This window comes from Myotis yumanensis, unplaced genomic scaffold (assembly GCF_028538775.1).
Source record: "Myotis yumanensis isolate MYYU_CA2020_CCGP unplaced genomic scaffold, mMyoYum1.0.hap1 SCAF_2, whole genome shotgun sequence".
Classification (NCBI taxonomy): Eukaryota; Metazoa; Chordata; class Mammalia; order Chiroptera; family Vespertilionidae; genus Myotis; species Myotis yumanensis.
The window spans coordinates 37,914,497-37,933,016 of NW_027223753.1; the positions used below are offsets into that span (position 1 = coordinate 37,914,497).

The following is an 18,520-nucleotide window of genomic DNA, read 5'->3' on the forward strand; positions in this document are numbered from 1 at the left end:
GAGTGGCTGCCACTCACAGGACGAGGCTCGGCGCCCAGCCCCTTTCGTTCCCAGCAGGCCTTGCGAACGGGAAGATGGCGGCGTCCTGGTGGAGGTTTTGAGGAGAGCAAGTCGGCAGGCATGGCGTTGGCGTCGGGGCCCGCCAGGCTGGCGCTGGCTCGCCCCGGACGGCTCGGCCTTGGGGGCTGTGGGGCCCCGAAACGCGGGGCGTACGAGTGGGGCGTCCGCTCCACGCGGAAGCCCGAGCCTCCTCCCCTGGACAGGGTGTACGAAATCCCTGGACTGGAGCCCATCACCTACGCGGGGAAGATGCACTTCGTGCCCTGGCTGGCGCGGCCGGTCTTCCCGCCCTGGGATCGCGGCTGGACGCATCCAAGGTTCAGCCCGCCGCCCCCCGTGCACGAGGATCCGCTGTACAAGGACCGGACCTGCCACACCTTCCACCAGCGCTGCCGCCTCCTGGAGGGTGAGGCCCCAGGCCGGGAGGGAGGGGACCTCGTTCCTCTTCCCAGCGCTGACCCCTGCCCTCGGTAGCGCCGGGCAAGACATTGAAATTGCAGGGTCTCGGTTTCTTCGTCTGCGAAATGGGGCCAGTAGTGACTCCTGTTTTCCGAGAGGCGTTTGGATTCCGTGGGTTGTAAAGTCCCCGATCGCTTCCCTACCCCCATCTGGTTCTCAAGCTCTCGATCCTCCGGAGTTTTGTTATAGACTTTCCAGAACGCTTTCCAGTTTAGGAGCAGTGGCAGTGTGGGGACTCAAACTCCACTCCCGCTCCAGGGTTTTTAATGCTCCACTGAAAAATCCAGAAATTCCGTTTCTACACGTTTGCATGGGTTTAATCCTAATGCATGAGATCCCTTTGGTAGATATGGGCTTTTCCTGTCAGGAATGGGGGTGAGTCAATAGAAGAGATCTGGGTTTGGAAAGGTGGGCATCCATTGACCTGATCCCCCAGGGTCGGTCTGAGTGCAGCAGACAGACCCTTATGGCTCAGCCGTCTCAGCCCCTTTTTAATGGCTCTGGGGCTGGCACGCACGGTCTCAGTTAACCACCCATCGGTAGATAGTCATTCCTGAAGGGGAGTTGAAATCTGGCTGTTCTTGCTTCTGCTCCTTATTGTTAGTTCTGACCCCTCAGATGGCTCCCTCTCCTCTCTCCTCTCTCTTCTCTCTCTCTCTCTCTCTCTCCAGCCTTTGCCGCAAGATGGGCTTAAGTATCTCAGTCTGAATTGTCTTTTTTTTTTTTTTTTTTGGTGACTGACTATCCCAAAGGTGTAAAGCAGGCCCTCTGGCTTACCAAGACCAAGTTGATTGAAGGTCTTCCCGACAAAGTGCTTAGCCTTGTTGAGGACCCACGGAACCACATAGAGAACCAAGATGAACGCGTTCTGAACGTGATCTCTCATGCCCGTCTCTGGCACTCCACTGAAGACATCCCCAAGAGAAAGACCTATTGGTAAGTTTCCCCCAAGTCAGTAAGATTTCCAGGTGATGGATTTTGGGGTCAACATGTTGTTTTATGTCTACAAATGTTTCTTCTTTTTCCCAAGCCCAGTCATTGTGGACAGCCTGATACAGCTGTGTAAATCCCAGATTTTAAAGCATCCTGCTCTGGCCAGGCGGATCTGCGCCAAAAACTCCAGGATATCCACCACCTGGAACCGAGGTTGGTCATTTGTTAGCCAGAAAGCTTTAGTCTGTTTTTTATCTTTCTACTCTTAGTCTTACCACCAGCTCACATGATCAGCACCCCCTCACCCTCCCATGTGTATCCTCACTTCCATCCTTCATGGTCCAATTTTGTAGGCTTAGGCACATCCTCAATTTCATTAGAGTTTTAATGGGCAGCTTAAGGGGCCCAGCTTTTTTGTTTGTTTTTTAAATATATTTTTTATTGATTTCAGAGAGGAAGGGAGAGGGAGAGAGAGATAGAAACATCAATGATGAGAGAGAATCATTGATTGGTTGCCTCCTGCACACCCCCCACTGGAGATCAAGCCTGAAACCTGTGCCCTTGACTGGAATCGAACCCAGGACCCTTCCGTCCATAGGCTGACGGTATATCCACTGAGCCAACCCAGCTAGGGCTGTTTGTTTTGTTTTCAATCACTTCTTTCCAAGACTGTTAATTCAGCCATATCTATTGAGTGCCTGCAGGGGCCTAACTGTGACAACGTAAGGAGGTAATGAAGCACACAGAGTCTCTGCCCTCACAAAGCTCATATTCTATTGCCAGAGCCTTTGTATCCCATGCATGCTTTTCTCCTTTTCCAACCCATTTTCCACACAGCTGCTAGAGTGATCTTTCTAAAGTGCACGTCTTATGTCCCTCTCATACCAAATCCTTCACTGTCTCCCAGTAGCTTAAACCATTTATCATGGTACCCAAGGCCCTCTGTGATTTGGCCACTGGCTAGTCTTTCTAGCCTTGTCTCTTGCTCTACTGCCTATCACTCCCCATGCCCAAATTTACACTTTAGCCACTTGCAGCTTTTTGGCATCAAGATTTTACACCTTTGCACTTGCTGTGCACTCTATCTGGAATGCTCTTTCCTACTTTCTTCATTTAACTATATTCTTACCTGTAAGACTCAACTCATGCCCCCTTCTTGTGTGTATCCATACAAGTTAACTATTCCTCCTCTGTGATTCTTATGCCCATTATGCATACTTCTTTCATAGTACATAGTATACTGTATTGTAATTATCTAATACTAGAGGCCCGATGCATGAAATTCGTGCAAGAGTAGGCCTTCCTTCCCCCAGCTGCCGACACCAGCTTCCCTCCGGCCCCGAGACCCAAGCTTCCCTCACAGCCCCGGCTTCATCCGGAAGGTCGTCCGGAAGGACATCCAGTCTAATTAGCATATTATGCTTTTATTATAGATTTTCCCTGTCTGCTCCACTGCACTGTGAACTTTGTCTACAGTGTCTTAACAGTTCATGGTACATGATAGGTGCTGACTGAAGGGATGTGTGAATGAGTACCACATTTCAAGTGTCTCAGGCAGGGATGGTCAGAGACACGGGTGTTCTGATGAGTGGAAACCTGAAGCAGGGAGACCAGCGAGGGAATAATTTGGGATTTTCAGAACATCTGCTTGGTCACATTTCTCCAGCTTGCCCCTTTGAGTCGACTTCCTGGCAAGGAGTCAGCTTTGCAGAGGTAATGGCATCACTAAGGAAATTAGTGAACCTCATTAATAGAGGAGCACTTGTTGGCCCATCATCAAGTATTACCTCTAATTAAACTGCCCCATTTGGAGCTGTCACTGGAGGAGGGATGTGGAGGGAATTGAATTGGAAACCACACTAGAGTGGTCTGTGGGGAGAAGCTAAAACCCAAGGTTAGGAGAGGTCCAGGCACATTTATCTTCCTTGCAGATTAAATGTGAGGAAACAGGAAATACTTCAGAAAACTGTTCCTGAGGTATAGGTATGATTTATTTTAACAAATAGAGTTTATCTACTCATAGAAGTGGTATCCCTTTTCTGCATACCCAATAAGGGAGGCCGTATGCTAATTAAATGGCAGTTTTTAATGGCCACACAATACATAAGCTTGTTGTTCTTTTTTTTTTTTTTAATATATTTTTATTGATTTCAGAGAGGAAGAGAGAGATAGAAACAAATGATTAGAGAGAGTCATTGATCGGCTGCCTCCTGCATGTCCCCCACTCGGGATTGAGCCCACAGCCTAGACTGGGAATCGAACTGTGACCTCCTGGTTCATAGGTCGACATTCAACCACTGAGCCATGCCAGTCGGGCAAGATCCTCATTCTTGATCCATTACTATTGCACAGCTATTTGACTATTTCTAAAAAACCACACATCTTTAGAGGAAGATTTGGCTCCATGGAGAATTCTTATGAAGCTATTCTCAAGGAGGTCTGGTGGTGGCATGTGGCCACCTGTGGGGACCTTTGTGAAGGTCATTCACATCCAGAGTGGCAGGCTTGCTAATTAGTCAGATGTGAGTTTTCTTCTGTACACCTATGTCACTTTGTAGCAAATATGCTAATCCAACTTAGTGAGGCTTTCTGGCCTGGTTTCTTTCACTCGGTTACTGAGAACATCCTGAGTTTAATAGCCTTTTCCTGAGCCTCTACTCTCAGCACTTCTTTCTCTCTGCTCTCCCTCCCACCATACCATACTCTAGTCATCTGGAGTCATTTCCCTAAACTCTGCCATGGAGGAGCACACTTGTATGCCTTTGCACATGTTACTCCTTAACTAGAATGCTTTTCTCCCCTTCCTTTGCCTGGCAAGCTCTTACCCAGAGGTTTTCAATCAAGGGCAGTGTGGCCCTCGAGGGGAGATTTGCCGATCTGGATACAGTTTTTATTGTGACGTGACTTTGGGCTGTGGGTGTGGGGAGGGAGTTCTGGCAACCCGGGGGTAGAGGTTAGGGATGCTGTCAGACATCTACAGGACAGCCTCCCTCACTAAAGAATCATCTGGTCCAACATGAGAATAGTGCTAACGTTGAAGAACTCTGCCCTTGACAACCTTCAGAAGCTGGTTTGAAGGCAATGCCTCTTTCAGGAAGCTTCCCAGGCCTCCTGAAGGAGGCCGTTCCCGCCTCCACGACCTCTGAGTGTGGTTCACTTTTGCTGTAGCACTTACTACCTGGTGAGCGTCTTGAGAGCAGAGAGTAACTCTCACTCACTTCTGGGTCTCCAGCTTAGAGCAGGGATGATCTGTGTGGAGCAGACTCGAACCTACAGAAACCGCCAGGTCTTAGGAGGTCACTGGGAAGGGAACACATGAAGAAGAATGTGCCCGGACCGGTGTGGCACAATTGGTTGGGTGTCCTCCAGTGCACCAAAAGGGTGCCGGTTGATTCCCAGTCAGGGCACATGCCCAAGTTGCGGGCTCAATCCCTGGTGGGGGTGCAGGAGGTAGGTAATCGGTATTTCTCTCTCTCTCTCTCTTCCTCCCTCCCTACCTTTCTCTCTAAAAATCAATAACAATATATGTTTAATTTTTTTGTTAATCCTCATCTGAGGGTATTTTTCCCATTGCTTTTTCAGAGAGAGGGAGGGAGGGAGAGAGGAAAAGAGAGAGAAACATCAATTGGTTGCCTGTCGCACGCGCCCCAACCAGAGGCAGGTAGGTACCCTTGGCTGGGAATGGAACCCATGACCCTTTGGTGCACAGGCTGACATTCTAACCACTGACTCACGCCAGCTGGGGCAATAATATATATATATTATAATAAAAAGAAAAATGCATTAGTCCCAGGATTAATATCTTAACCAAAGTTTTGTTTTCTGTGATTAGGGTGATCACTCAGAAAGCTATAAAAGACGAGCATGGCAGGACGAAGCTGACATAAGGCTTTAGACCAGGTTAGACTAATCGTCTTTCTCCCCTTTAGAGTCTATTCTCCTTCAGGTCGATGGTACTAGCGGAACCCGGCTGAATGCCAAGGATCCTCTGCCCCCCATCGCCTCCAGAGAGGAAGTTGAAGCTACTAAGGATCATGTTCTCGAGACGTTCTATCCCATATCTCCCACTATTGGTCTTCAGGAATCCAATGTTTATGATGAGAAAGACGACACAGGTAAGTGTTGGAGCCTTTGCCTTTCAGACAGTGTGCTGATGAGACATGCTTTTTCCGAAGGGGAAGGATCTGCCGAGTACTTACTATGTTCGAGGCGCCTCCCATGCGTTTGTTTTCTTCTAAGATCCATGGTGCAGCCCTGTAAGACAGGCACTGTTGTCTCCCTTTAGAGGCAAAGCAACTGAGGCTCAGGGAAGGTAAATGATTTGCTCAAAGGCTGACTTTGCTTTTGACACTTGAAGAGCAACTCTGTGACATCAGAGTTTTAATGGGCAGCTTGAGGAGCTTTGATCAGGGGTCAGGTGTTTCCTGTAGTCATGGGTCCTTTGAAAGACCCTCTTTCTCTGTAAACTCTGGCCAGCCTCCTGGTAGGACTGAGGAAGCCCCACAGGCCTTGAGCGGTGCTGTTCATCCAAGGCATCACCAGCTACCCAGTCAGCCCAGGCAGAGACTGGGGGAGTCAGGCCAGGCAGGCCCACAACTCCTGCTGTCCGATCAGTCTTTATGAGCCGCACTGTCTCCTGAACCTCTTCATTTCCACAGATGTGGCCCCGGCCAGTCCCTGGTGTCTCTCACCCAGCCTACGGCCATAGTCTCCCAGCTGGTCAGTGTGACCCGGCTGTTTTCCTTCCCACCCGTCTCGTTCACAGTCTGGCCTTTCGAACACAAAAGTAATGACACCTCTCTCCAGGCCCACTTCCCATTGTCTGTTGGACAGAGTTTGAATTCCTTAGCTTATCACGTGAAGGCCTTCAGGTCTGGCCTCTGCCTCTCTCACCAGCCTCATCTTTGCTCCCCATAGGCCCCCTTTATTCCGGCTATCCTTAACGCATCATGCCCTTTCTCACTTTCATGCTTTGACACACTCTTCCCTGTACACACCTGGAACTTTTGACGATTTGCCTCATTTTGTCTTCAGCTTGATAATTCCTCACCTTCATCATTCATCTCAGGAATCATTTCTTCCCAGAAATGCTCCAGTCTCTTCAAGGACCTGTTATCTTTCCTCCCACAGCCCCTGACTCACCTTGTATCTTGACATGTCCCTCTAGGATCGGTTTTCCTGTCTGTTTTCCCCTCTGAACTGTGAGTTCCTCAAAGGCGGTGGCAGGCTCTGCGTTGCCTGTCCCTGGTGCCTGTCTTAGAGCTTGGCACAGAGTGAGTGCTGAGTGCTGGGTGTTTACATGTGCTGAGGGACTGAAGCAAGAATTGAGGCGGATGGGAAAGCCAAGTCTCTCTTAAGTAGCGCTCTTTGGGATTTGCAGAGCCTACATATTCCCAGCCTCTTTCCTCCCCCTTTTCACCCACTTTCACTAATGCAGGTTACTCATTCTAGAAGCCCCCAGCCTGCTAAGGGTTTGCCAGAGCCTGCAGGGGAGGAGAATGATGACTGGCAGGGTCATGGCTGAGATGAGCACATACTAGGATTCTCAGCACCAGTGTTGTGTAGATAGTTGTGAGGTATGAGGCAAGTCATATATTATTAATAATAAAGTATTGAATTTTGCAAATGATTTGCTTTTTAAAAAAATTGATTTCAGAGCGAGAGGAAAGGAGATAGAGAGGCAGACAGATAGACAGACATTGATGTGAGAGAGAAACATGGATCAGTTGCCTCCCACACGTGCCCCAACTGGGGCCAGGGCTCAAACCCACAACCTGGACATGTGCCCTGACCAGGAGTCAAACCTTTGGTACACAGAACAACATTCCAATCAACGGGGCCACAACGGCCAGGGCCAAATGATGTGCTTTAAAAAAAAAAATTACCATAGGTTTCAGGTTTCCCTTCTGATAGCATTATCATCCGTGTGCCGGAATGAGGAAGGGATGGAGTTAGATTCATGCAAGAATCACCTCTAACAGGTTGGCACACATTTTCCATAAAGAGCTAAATAGTCGCTCTTTTCCTCCCTGGCTGCCTGAAGACCAACCTTCATCATGAATGACACAGTAACCATCCGGACCAGGAAGTTCATGACCAACAGACTGCTTCAGCGGAAGCAAATGGTCATTGATGTCCTTCACCCTGGGAAGGCAACAGTACCCAAGACAGAAATCCGGGAAAAACTAGCCAAAATGTATAAGACCACACCTGATGTCATCTTTGTGTTTGGATTCAGAACCCACTTTGGTGGTGGCAAGACCACTGGCTTTGGCATGATTTATGATTCCTTGGATTACGCAAAGAAAAATGAGCCCAAACACAGACTTGCAAGACATGGCCTATATGAGAAGAAGAAGACCTCAAGAAAACAGAGAAAGGAACACAAGAACAGAATGAAGAAAGTCAGGGGGACTGCAAAGGCCAACGTTGGTGCTGGCAAAAAGAAGGAGTAAAGATTCTTCGGTGACTTTATCTGTGATGGTTGTGCAGATTTTTCATGAGAGGATTAATAAACTATAAACTTTAAAAAAAAAAAAAAAAAAAAAAAAAAAGAGCTAAATAGTCAAGGTTTTGCAGGCCACATATGGTCTCTCTCACAGTTACTTAGTAGACCTTATGTGAATGAGTGAGTGGGCAGGGTGGTGCTATAGTAAAAAAACTTCATTTTAAAAAATGGGTAGGGGGCCAGATCTGGCTGGCATGCAGAAGCTTGCCAGCCCCTGAGCGAGGGTGGTAGTATCTGCCTTTCCGGAGGCGTGGGCAGGCCGATCAATCTTCTGCCCTCTCCATGGTTGTATATCTTGCAGGTTTCCAGGAGGGTTATCCTTACCCCTATCCCCACACCCTGTATTTGCTGGAGGCAGCCAATATCCGACCACTACGCTTTCAACCAGATCAGTTGAGGGCCAAGATGATCCTGTTTGCCTTTGGCAATGCCCTGGCCCAGGCCCGGCTTCTCTATGGGGTACGTATCAGGGGAAGACCCCCGAGCTGCCTTACACTGCTCAGGAAAGAAGGGCGCAGGGAAAGAATCCTTGCTCGACAGAGGAACTTCAGGCACTTCCACTCACCCTGCAGAGATGAACTGCCATCTGCTGGGGCCTGCTTTGTGCCTGCCTTTTACGTAAGATGCCTTGTTTGTTGATCACAGTAGTCCACACGGTTTCACTGGGACCCCCGGTGTTAACATTATGCCACTGAACCGCAGGGAGGCTCAGCCGCTTCTCCAGGGTTACACAGCAGTAAGTGGTGGAGAAAGGATGGGAACCTGGTGTCCCCAGCTCCTGCGGCTTCTTTTTTTTTTTTTAATATATTTTATTGATTTCTCACAGAGAGGAAGGGGGAGGGATAGAGAGCTAGAAACATCGATGAGAGAGAAACATCGATCAGCTGCCTCCCGCACACCCCCCACCAGGGATGTGCCCTCAACCAAGAGACATGCCCTTGACCGGAATCAAACCTGGGACCCTTGAGTCCGCAGGCCGACACTCTATCCACTGAGCCAACCCGATTAGGGCATCCCTGCGGCTTCTGTTGTGTGTCTGCAGTGTACCGCCTCTGTTCACAGTATCAGAACCGGAGTTCCAGGCTCCATTGGGCCGGCAGGAGAGTGGCCTGGACCTGCCTGCCAAGTCTGGACAGGTGCTGGGGACCGGAGGTCCCCTTGGTGGTAGCCCCTTGATTCTAAGAAGAGGGCTCGGGGACCTATATGGTTTAGAATGCAGGCTGGGTGGCTGCCACATGGAGCTACCTCAAGGTTGCGGGAAAGCGTTTGTGGGAGCTGCTGCCAACTTCTAGATCTTGGTTAGAGCCGAAGGCCCTCCTGGGGGAGTGAGGAAATTCAGCATGTTCTGTTGTCCATCACACTCCATCTGGGAACTAAGGGGGGCTGGGGAGGTGGTGAGCCAAATGAGATGGAGAGTGGCATAGACTTTTCCTGGTTTGAGCATCTGCTACATGCAGTCATTTAATTAGGGTTCTTTATGTCAATGGTTCTCAAAGTACGGTCCTGGATTAGCAACAATAGCATCATATGAGAACTTGTTGCAAGTGCCGATTTTCACACCCACCTCAGACCTACTGTATAGAAACTGTGGGGGGGTGGGCCTGGCATCTGTGCTGGACAAGCCCTCCGGGTGATGCTGGTACAAGCTCAAGTTTGAAACCACTGCACTATTTAGTCCGTGTAGCAACCCCCTGTGGCAGATACTATTAGCTTCATTTTACAGATGAAGAAGCTGAGGCTCAGGGAGGCTAAGTAACTGCCCAAGGTGACACAGCCATAAGTTTAGCAGCTGTCACATCTTTCTGTGACCTCCTTGTGTCTTCCCAGTCCTTGTAAGGTCATCTTCATTTCTATTCTCTATATATTTCCTGAAGACTCTGGAAGGTTAGGTAACTTGCTCAAGAGCTCACAGCTAATGAGTAGGTCGGCAAGCACCGGAGCCCTGATCCTTCCAGCTTCGAAGGACTGCTGCCTCCCAGGGCAGGGGAAGGAGTCAGATCATCCCGGGCTGGGTTCCAGGCCTGCAGGCGCGTTGTGGCTTCTGTGCCAGCTATTGCCAGCAGAGCATGGGTAGCAGCGCTGTCACTAATTGCCACCCAGTTGGGTAGAAAGGCGCGCCCTCCCCCCCGAGCCCCTCCAGGTACAAATTATTCCTGGGGATGTGAAGGTGAGCAATTATAGGAAGAGCCTCTGTGTAAAAGGTAAAATTGCTGAGAAATTTATGTACTACCTGCAGCTTTATTGATCTGTAGAGGGAGATAAGAGTCAATACAGAATTCTCAGCTAACACTTAGAGGCACTTTTCGTTTTATTTATTTCTCATGCAGTTGAGAACAGGTATTTCCAAGGCCAGCAGTCCCGGTGTGGCCCATACTGAGTTCTGACATTAGCTATTCCTAACATTAGATTCCCTGAAGGGGTGAATGTAGGCAGCATTTTCGAATCAAGGATGCTGTGCTTCATGGGGCTGCCTAGTGGATCTCTGTCTGGTGGGTAGCAGTTATGAGACTGATTGCTGCCGAGTCTCTGTGGGTGAATATGATTGTCATCCAAGCTGGGACCCTACTGAGAGAGAAGGGATGCTGCTAGTGGACCCAGGGGACGCTGGTATAGACCAGAACACTAGGGACTTTTTGTTTTGTTTTGTCCTTGTAAGGTTATCTTCATTTCTATTCTCTCTATATTTCCTGAAGACTCTGGAAGGTTAGGTAACTTGCCCAAGAGCAAGTTAATCTTTGTTAATCCTCACCCGAGGATATTTTTCCCTTGATATTTTTATTTTTAGAGTGGAAGAGAGAGGGAAAGACAGAGAGAAACACATCAGTTGGTTGTCTCCTGCACATGCCCCGACCAGGGCCTGGGCCGGGGAGAAGCCTGCAACCGAGGTATGTTCCCTTAACCGGAATCAAACCAGGGACCTCTTGGTCTACAGGCCAGTGCTCTGTCCACTGAGCCAAACCGGCTAGGGCCAGAACAGTAGGGTTTTAAGTGATTTAATAGCATGGGGTTGGGCTCACACCTCAGTGGTAACCTCAAGCAAATTATGCCACCTCTTTGCACCTCGGTTTCCTCATCTGTTAAGTGAGAATATATCGCAGGATTTATGAGAGTAGAAGTGACTTTATGTAAAACTGGCACAATGCCTGGCACATGAGAGGTTTTCAGCAAATGTTGCTAGTGTTGTTTTTATTAGCAAGTGGCACTGATTGAAAGAGAATTAGCAAATAGGTTGATTGGTGAAACCCTGAAGCTGACACGGCTGATTCAGAGCTGCATGGAGGGCATGAAGCCCAGGCAGACGACTGCCTGCGCTCCAGGTTGCCAGGCCTTGGGGAGCCAGCGGGAGTGGAGATGAGCATGGCCTGGCTTAGCCAGTCTGGGTTCAGAGATGTCTGCTGTCTCACATCATTGTGCCTTTAGACAAGCCACTTGCCTCCTGAGTCTGTTTCCTCATCTGTCAGATGGAATGAGAGGAGTGAGACTGCGTTAACCCAATGACCCTCCGGGCCCACATTGATAGAGCTGATGTCACCAGGAGTTTGAGGATTTCCTGTCCTGTGCAAAGGCCAGGCAAAGCCAGGCTGGGCAAGGGGGGATGGCCTGGCCCTGGTCAGTGCCCTGAACTCATCCCATTTTCATTGTCTTGTGGTGGAACCAGTGAGTGGGAGTGGACATTGTTTTAAAGGCCAGGAGAGAAGCTGCTTTGTTTGTGCTCTTACTTGCGCTCCACAGTTCCCACAGTTCCCGATTTGGTTACTTGTCCCCTTTTCCTCTCAGAACGACGCGAAGGTTTTGGAGCAGCCAGTAGTCGTGCAGAGTGTGGGCACCGATGGCCGAGTCTTCCACTTCCTGGTCTTACAGCTGAACACCACAGATCTGGCCTCTAGTGAGGGCATCAAGAATCTGGTCTGGGTGGACTCAGACCAGCTCCTCTATCAGCATTTTTGGTGCCTCCCAGTGATCAAAAAGAAGGTGGTGGTGGTAAGTCCAGCCATCTCAGCCTGTGACGGAGCAGGGCCGTGACTCTCCCTCCCCAGGGTGAGCGGCAGTGGGGTTGAGGGGGTACTCATGTGTGGGACCCTGGCTTTAGGAGCTTGGTGCCCAGGACCTCTGACTGGAGGGCTCCTTCAGCCATGCCCATCCCCTAAAACGGCGCCTTCCACCCTGAGCCCTGCCCAGCTCTCCCTCCCTCCCACTTCCCTCCGCACCACCACGCCCAGCACCTCAGCTACCCAGTGTGCCCTGCACTTAAGTAGCTCAGAATCCTGGTGATGCTGCAAAGGAGGCTTTTCCCCCCTCCCTCTCCCCCACCCCCACTCCCATCCCCATTTTCCTTCCATTGGCCACCCTCCACTTGTCCTTCCAGGTTTAGCATAAGGCCCCACCAGCCCACGCCCATAGCCCCTATGTTCCATCGTACACGGTCACATTCTGCATCCCCTGTTTACATGATTTTCTCCCTCACACCCAGCTCCAAGCTCCTTGAAGGCAGGGCCCTCGAGCGATGCATTCATTCGTTTCATTCCACAGGGAGGGAGTTCCTCCTGTGACTGCTGCCCTCCCAGCTCAGCTGAGTCAGGCCTGCTTCCTGTGGGGTGGGCGGTGCAGCATCTAAATAAATTCATAATGTAACTTCAGGCAGCGCTAAGCACTGAAGAGACATAAAGTGGGATCAGGATGAGAGAACAGAGCAGGGCGCTGCTGGATCTGACTGGCTGTGTCCCGTGTGCCACACAGGGCCTTGTTCAGCCTCTGAACATTGTCAGCACGTCGTCGTATAGTTAGATCTCCAGCACAGTGTTGTTTCTACCCTTGAAATTCCTCCTGGGCCTGGGCCCTTCTCTTTGCCCCAGACACAGTGTGTCTCACTGGCACAGCCTCACCCACCTCCCCTGCTCCTCTGCCCTCAGTCCTGCTCCTCTCCCCCTGCATGCCTCTCCTCTTCCTTCCAGAACACTTAGTGCCAGGCCACCCTGGTGTGGTCAGTGGCTCCTCTTTCCCTCTCCAGTTCAGCTCCTGCTCCCACCGGCCTCTTCCCCCACCCCCTCCAGCCCCACCAGCATCAGCCTCCTCGCCCTTGCTCTTCCTGCCTTCGTGTGTCCCTCTGTACAGCACATATACTGGTCTCTCTGAAGTCTCCTTCCTTTTTCTTTCTGCCCCATTCTACTTGCCCTTTAAGATTCACCCCTCTTCCCCCAAAAAGACTCATTTATACATGATCTCTTCTGTGTATGGAAGTCAATGGGTTAGTCATTTTCTCCTGGTTTTTTTTCCATCTTTTTCCTAATTCTGCTATGAGGCGAAGCATCTTTTATTGTCCCATTTGAGCACGTGGCTGTAAGCTCCGTGAGGGCAGGGGCCCGATTCAAGTCACTGCGGGTTTCCAGCACAGCCCCATACAGAGAGAAGGTGCCTGATAAATGTGTGGAGTGCGCGGGGGCTTGTTTATTGTTCCTGGGTTGGGTGAAGTCAGAGGAGTTAGGTCAGGTCGGGTTAACAAGATTTGGAAGCAGCAGCTGGGAGTGCTTCATGTCCTCTCGACTCTTGGGTACCTCTCTGGCGCCAACGACCCAGGCCCTTCCTTGGTCCATGAGAAAGAAACAGTTATTGTCCAGGTACTTAGGATGTACATGGAACCAACCTTTGGTTTAATTGCTGCTATTAAACCTAGTAGCAGGATCCTAACGGGCTGTGTTCTTTCCAGGAACCTGTTGGGCCAGTTGACTTCCAGCCGGAGACGTTCAAGAAGTTTTTAGCTCTGTATCTGCACGGTGCTGTGTGAGCCAAGGCCCTTTCTGAGGCCCAAAGTCCTCTCTCCCTCCCCCACGGAAGATGCTGCATCCTGGGCCGAGCCTGGGGTCCCATTGACTTTAAATAAAGAGTGCTTCCGGTGCACTGGAGCCTGTGCTGGTGTGAGGGTGCTGTCCGCAGGGGCACCCGTAGTTGCCTGCCTCCACACAAGTGCAGGCCCTGCAGCGTGACCTGCCCCAGCTCTGCCCACGCAGAGTCTTCATCTCTGAGTTTGTTTCTTCATCTGAAACTTGGGCTAATGTGATCTACCTTGTTTTGAAGACTGTAGCTTCAAAACCACATCATGGGTGCTCTGTGCCGTTCACGAGGTTCTTGTGGGAATATTTAAATTGTGGACACTTCCCACAGTGGCTGCAGAACAGCTGAGTATTTGTTGTAGACTCTCTCCCTGTCCTGGTTAATGGATCAGCACATCCCTGGCGCAGCTCGTCTCTCTTTGTTCTAGTAGCATCAAGGCCTGCTCTGGCCAGGCCCCTGTGCGCCGCCTCTGTGTAATCCTCACACAGCCCTTGTGAGGTCAGTGTCGTTTCCATATTCAGGAAAAATGTTGGGTGCCTATTATGTGTTAGGCACTGTGCTGGCCCCTAAAGATGAGACACAGTGTAAGGAATAAGTCCAAGGTTACACAGCTGATGTTTTAGGTCGGCTTCCCCAGGAAACAGATGGAGATTGGCAGGTGCAAGTGTGGGGAGAGCCTTTGTCAGCCCCTGCAGGGAGAGGGTGGCAGCATGGGGCAGAGGAGAGGCTGAGCTGGTGGGTGTGCACCTGAGGCCTTGGCCATTTCTGATTTTTGGGTCTCACCAGAGTTTAGGTGCCGAGCCTTTCTGCAAACCATTGGATATGCACTGCTCCCCAGAACTGGGGGGACCTTGGGTTGGGTGGCTTTGTTGGGCTGAGTGCAATTCTCAGAGGGACCGCTGAGAGCAGCGGGGTGTGGATACTTCTGCTCTGAAGAGGGAGCGACCCTGGGCTGGCATTCCTGCCACTGTATAACACCTTTGGGCTTGGCAGGGACGGGTGGGGTGGCAAAGGGATTACCGGGAAAAGGACAGATTACGCTGGTGGTGTGAAGGGGTCACTGGTATGAAAAAGCGGGGCGTCAGGATTCTGCTGAGTCAGGGAGGTTGGGTGAGGCTGGAGTGGCCAACCCTCAAGGGGCCTTGAATGCCTAGCATCCCAGGCCTCCCGTGGCAAGTGATCTGGTTGGGGCCAGTGGAATCACTTGCCTGGCGCCCATTTTAAGGATAATTATGAGGTGCTCGCTTCGGCAGCACACATACTAAAAGTGGGACAATACAGAGAAGATTAGCATGGCCCCTGTGCAGGGATGACACCCAAATTCATGAAGCGTTCCATATTTTAAAAGTAAAAAAAGAAAAGATAATTATTGCATATAAATGGTGAAAATTGAAAGAACTTGGAGGTATACTATACAAGTGAAGTCACCCCACCCGAAGCAATCCTTAGTCCTTTTCCCTAAGAGTAACCACAGCTTCAAGGTTTCATGCATAGTACTGTCATAGTATGTGGAATAACATGTATGTTACTAGTGTCATCCTATTTATAGACTTCGGCACCTTCCTTTCTCACCCAGTGCCTTGGGAGTGCAGGATCTTGCCACGTCAGCACATGTGAGCTACTTTGTTCTTTTGAGCAGCTGCATTAATATCTATCGATGGACAGGTTATTTTCAGTTGTTAGCTATTGCAAATAATGCTGCAATGAGCATCCTTGTTCATGTATCTTAGAGTACTTTTGCCAGCATAGCCCTCGGATAAATTCCTAGCAGAATTGCTGAGTCAAAGGGATTTTAAAAACAAGTTGGCAGGGTGACTGCACGGAGCCCAGCTGGAAGCCATTGCGGTAATTCTTGGGTGAGTGATGGTGGTGGCCTGAAGCCAGGCTGAGCAGGCTGAAGGCCCTTGGCGATGGGGGAGGAGTGGGGAGTGAGCGAAGTGAGCCTGAGTGTTGAGGCTGTGGGGAAGCAGATGGGACCTGCAGCTTGAGGACCACCCTCATTCAGCCACCCCCCACCCCCCGCCCCCCAGTGAGGACATCCCTGTGGCTGGTCTTGGTGTGTCCACCTCGGAGCTCAGCCTTGGAGCTTGGTACCCACTGCATTCTGACTTCAAGCCCCTTGCAGCGGACCTGCAAGGTGAGGCCAGCAGGATGGAGGTTTTGTCCTCCCCACAGATGAGGAAACAGGCTCAGAGACCACATGGGGAGAGCTGGGAAGCTGGTGATGACAGCCACCTCCCCGACAGAGCTGTGCCCCCCTACCTCTTCCTCACCACCTTCTTACATTCCTTTCCCCCCAAACATAGGAAGGGAAGAAATGCAGGATGATTTTTTAAGGCCTGTTTGGCATCAGGCCTGAGAACAGACCACTTACCTAGTCAGTGAGTCTGGGGGGGAAGTAGAAGCACGCGGGGGGGGGGGGGGGGGGCAGATGGGAGGTCACACTATAGGCATAAAAACCCACTTACAGCCCAGCCAGTGTGGCTCAGTGGTTGAGCATTGACCTATGAACCAGGAGGTCACGATTCAATTCCTGGTCAGGCCACATGCCCAGGTTGCAGGCTCGATCCCCAGTAGGGGGCATGCAGGAGGCAGCCAATCAATGATTCTCTCTCACCATTGATGTTTCTATCTCCCTCTCCCTCTCTAAAATCAATAAAAATATTTTTAAAATAATAAAAACCCACTTATAGGGACTTGCGCTTCTAAGCAACAGACTTTTGGAACAAAAATGTTGACACTGCCATTGTGAATGTATTCTCATCAGGTCAGGTTTGTGTCTTGTTGATTGTTAAAAGTTTCCTCGATTCATTTTCAGCAGTGGGAATGGACTGAGGGAAGCCATTTCTAAGAGCTTCCTATATTCCAGCTTCCCTTTCAGATCCTCAGTTTCCTCATCTGCAAAATGGGATGAAGCACCTCCGTTTCAGGTTTCCCCCTCAGATTAATAAGCTGCACCTGTCCAGGAGGGTTCAAGGCACTGGATCTGGACTTTTCAGAACCCCGTGAAAAGGTGGCTTTTCACCTGTGGGCTGCTCTGTCCCCCGAGGCAGGTTGAACCTAGGGAGGCTTGCCAGAGGCTCTGTCACTTGCTGGGCTCTGTCCCTCAGCTGCAAGCCCAATGCTGGCAAAGGAGCAGGCCAGGGCCCTCAGGCTTTGCACAGGATCTCCCTGCTTCCTGAGAAAGTCCCTTAAAGCAAGCCTGTGACCTGAGTGCAGACGGTCTTCCCTTTGGCATGAATACACAAACCACAATGCCAGTGGGCCTCCCTGCTTGGCTGCTGGAAGACCAGCCTGTTATAGGGACCCTCTCCCCAGAGATGGGTGCTTGCTACAGGGCGGTCCTGGGGCCCACCCTCACCTCAGGTAAGCTCTCAGGCTCTTGGTTCATTCATCCCACGAGGGTCCGTGAGCATCTCTATGTGGCAAGCCTGCCACAGGCCTGGGTATAGAGCAATGAACAAAATAAGGGCCTTGCCCTCACCACATTTGGGAAGACGGTGGGGAAAGCAGGGAAGCAGAACAGACTGAGAGGGAGGGTGTGGCAGGGGTATTGGGGAGCACTCTCCAGAGGCCTGTAAGCAAGAGAGGAGGTTAATAAGCTGCACTTGACCAGGAGGTTTCGAGGAGAAGCCCTGTGGAAAGGCAGCTTTCACTGTAGGCTGCCACTGGGAGCTTGGAGCTGAATGGTCCTTCAGTTTCCCAAATTGAGGCAAAGTGGTGGGGCCTTGAGGTCCCTCATCAGCCACGGACCACCTGGGAGAAGGTGAAACACCTGGTTGGATGAGGCATTTCCATGGGCCCAGGGCAATGCCCAGTGAGGGACACAGTGGTGGGCCATCTGCATCTGGTGACGGGGAGGTAACAGGTCAGGGAGGCCTCTGAGCTGACCCTGAACGAAGTGTGGGAGTAGCTGAGGTGGTGGTGGCTGGAATGGGGAAGGGATTGGTGTGTCTGCAGGACAGTGCGAGGCTGCCTCATCAGAGCCCATCCCTCATGCCCTGGCCTACAGCCACCAGCCCTCCCTTCGCTGCCAAGGAAGGAATTCAAGTCATAGTTCCTAGGAATCTGTGGGGACTGCTCAGAGGTGGTACAAACAGCCAGAAAGCTGGGGAGACTTAGAGGTCAGAGCGAGTTGGCTCTAACCCCAGCTCTGCCCCTGAGAAGGGTCTTACCTTCCCCTCTGTCCCGGGGGCCCCAAGGACCAACACCCCCCACCCACCCACCCCTCTGCCAGTGGCTTACTCTTGGTTCAGCCTCTCATTCTTTGTCATCCTGTAGCTGAAACTCAGGCTCCCTGCTTTGCCTTCTGAGGCCCTACACTTCGTGTGCTTCAGCCAGGAGACTCACCTGCAGGGACCTGAGGCTAGAAATTAAATGCTTCAAAGCCAAAAGCTCAGTGTGTGCCTCCCACTCAACTTCTACCCACTTCTCAACCCACTACCTGCTTCAGGCCATATCACAGAGCGGGCACAGGGACCCAAATCCTCGGCAGGGCTGACGGCAGGGTGGAGGCAGCCAGCCCCTCCTGTTATGGACCCTGCTTTGGTTATCACCTGCAATCCTCAGACTAGACCATGCCAGACACCCTGGTCCCTCCTCCCACACCCAAAGCTGGCATCCTGGGTGTGGGCTTGCTGCCCGGGGCAAGAGTCCAGCCTGTCAAGAGCATCAGTGGCCTCTCCCTGCTTCCTGTCACCTCCCGTGCATGCGCCCGCGCGTGCGCTCGCG

The 18,520-nt window shown here is 51.1% G+C and overlaps 1 protein-coding gene, 1 non-coding gene and 1 pseudogene across 2 annotated transcripts; all 3 read left to right on the top strand.

The window, feature by feature from the left end:
• Window positions 1-58: 58 nt before the first annotated feature.
• Window positions 59-13,855, top strand: MRPL37 (mitochondrial ribosomal protein L37). The gene is made up of 7 exons (XM_070405193.1): window positions 59-466; window positions 1,272-1,455; window positions 1,550-1,665; window positions 5,382-5,567; window positions 8,262-8,419; window positions 11,738-11,941; window positions 13,665-13,855. Exons 1-7 carry the CDS (start codon window positions 121-123, stop codon window positions 13,740-13,742), a joined length of 1,272 nt encoding a protein of 423 aa, XP_070261294.1. The 5' UTR covers window positions 59-120; the 3' UTR covers window positions 13,743-13,855.
• Window positions 7,463-7,980, top strand: LOC139003397 (small ribosomal subunit protein eS24 pseudogene; annotated as a pseudogene).
• Window positions 13,856-15,026: 1,171 nt separating the features above from the next.
• On the top strand, window positions 15,027-15,133 carry LOC139004533 (U6 spliceosomal RNA). The gene has a single exon (XR_011470411.1). It is a non-coding gene; the product is annotated as a U6 spliceosomal RNA (small nuclear RNA).
• The last annotated feature ends 3,387 nt before the right edge of the window (window positions 15,134-18,520 follow it).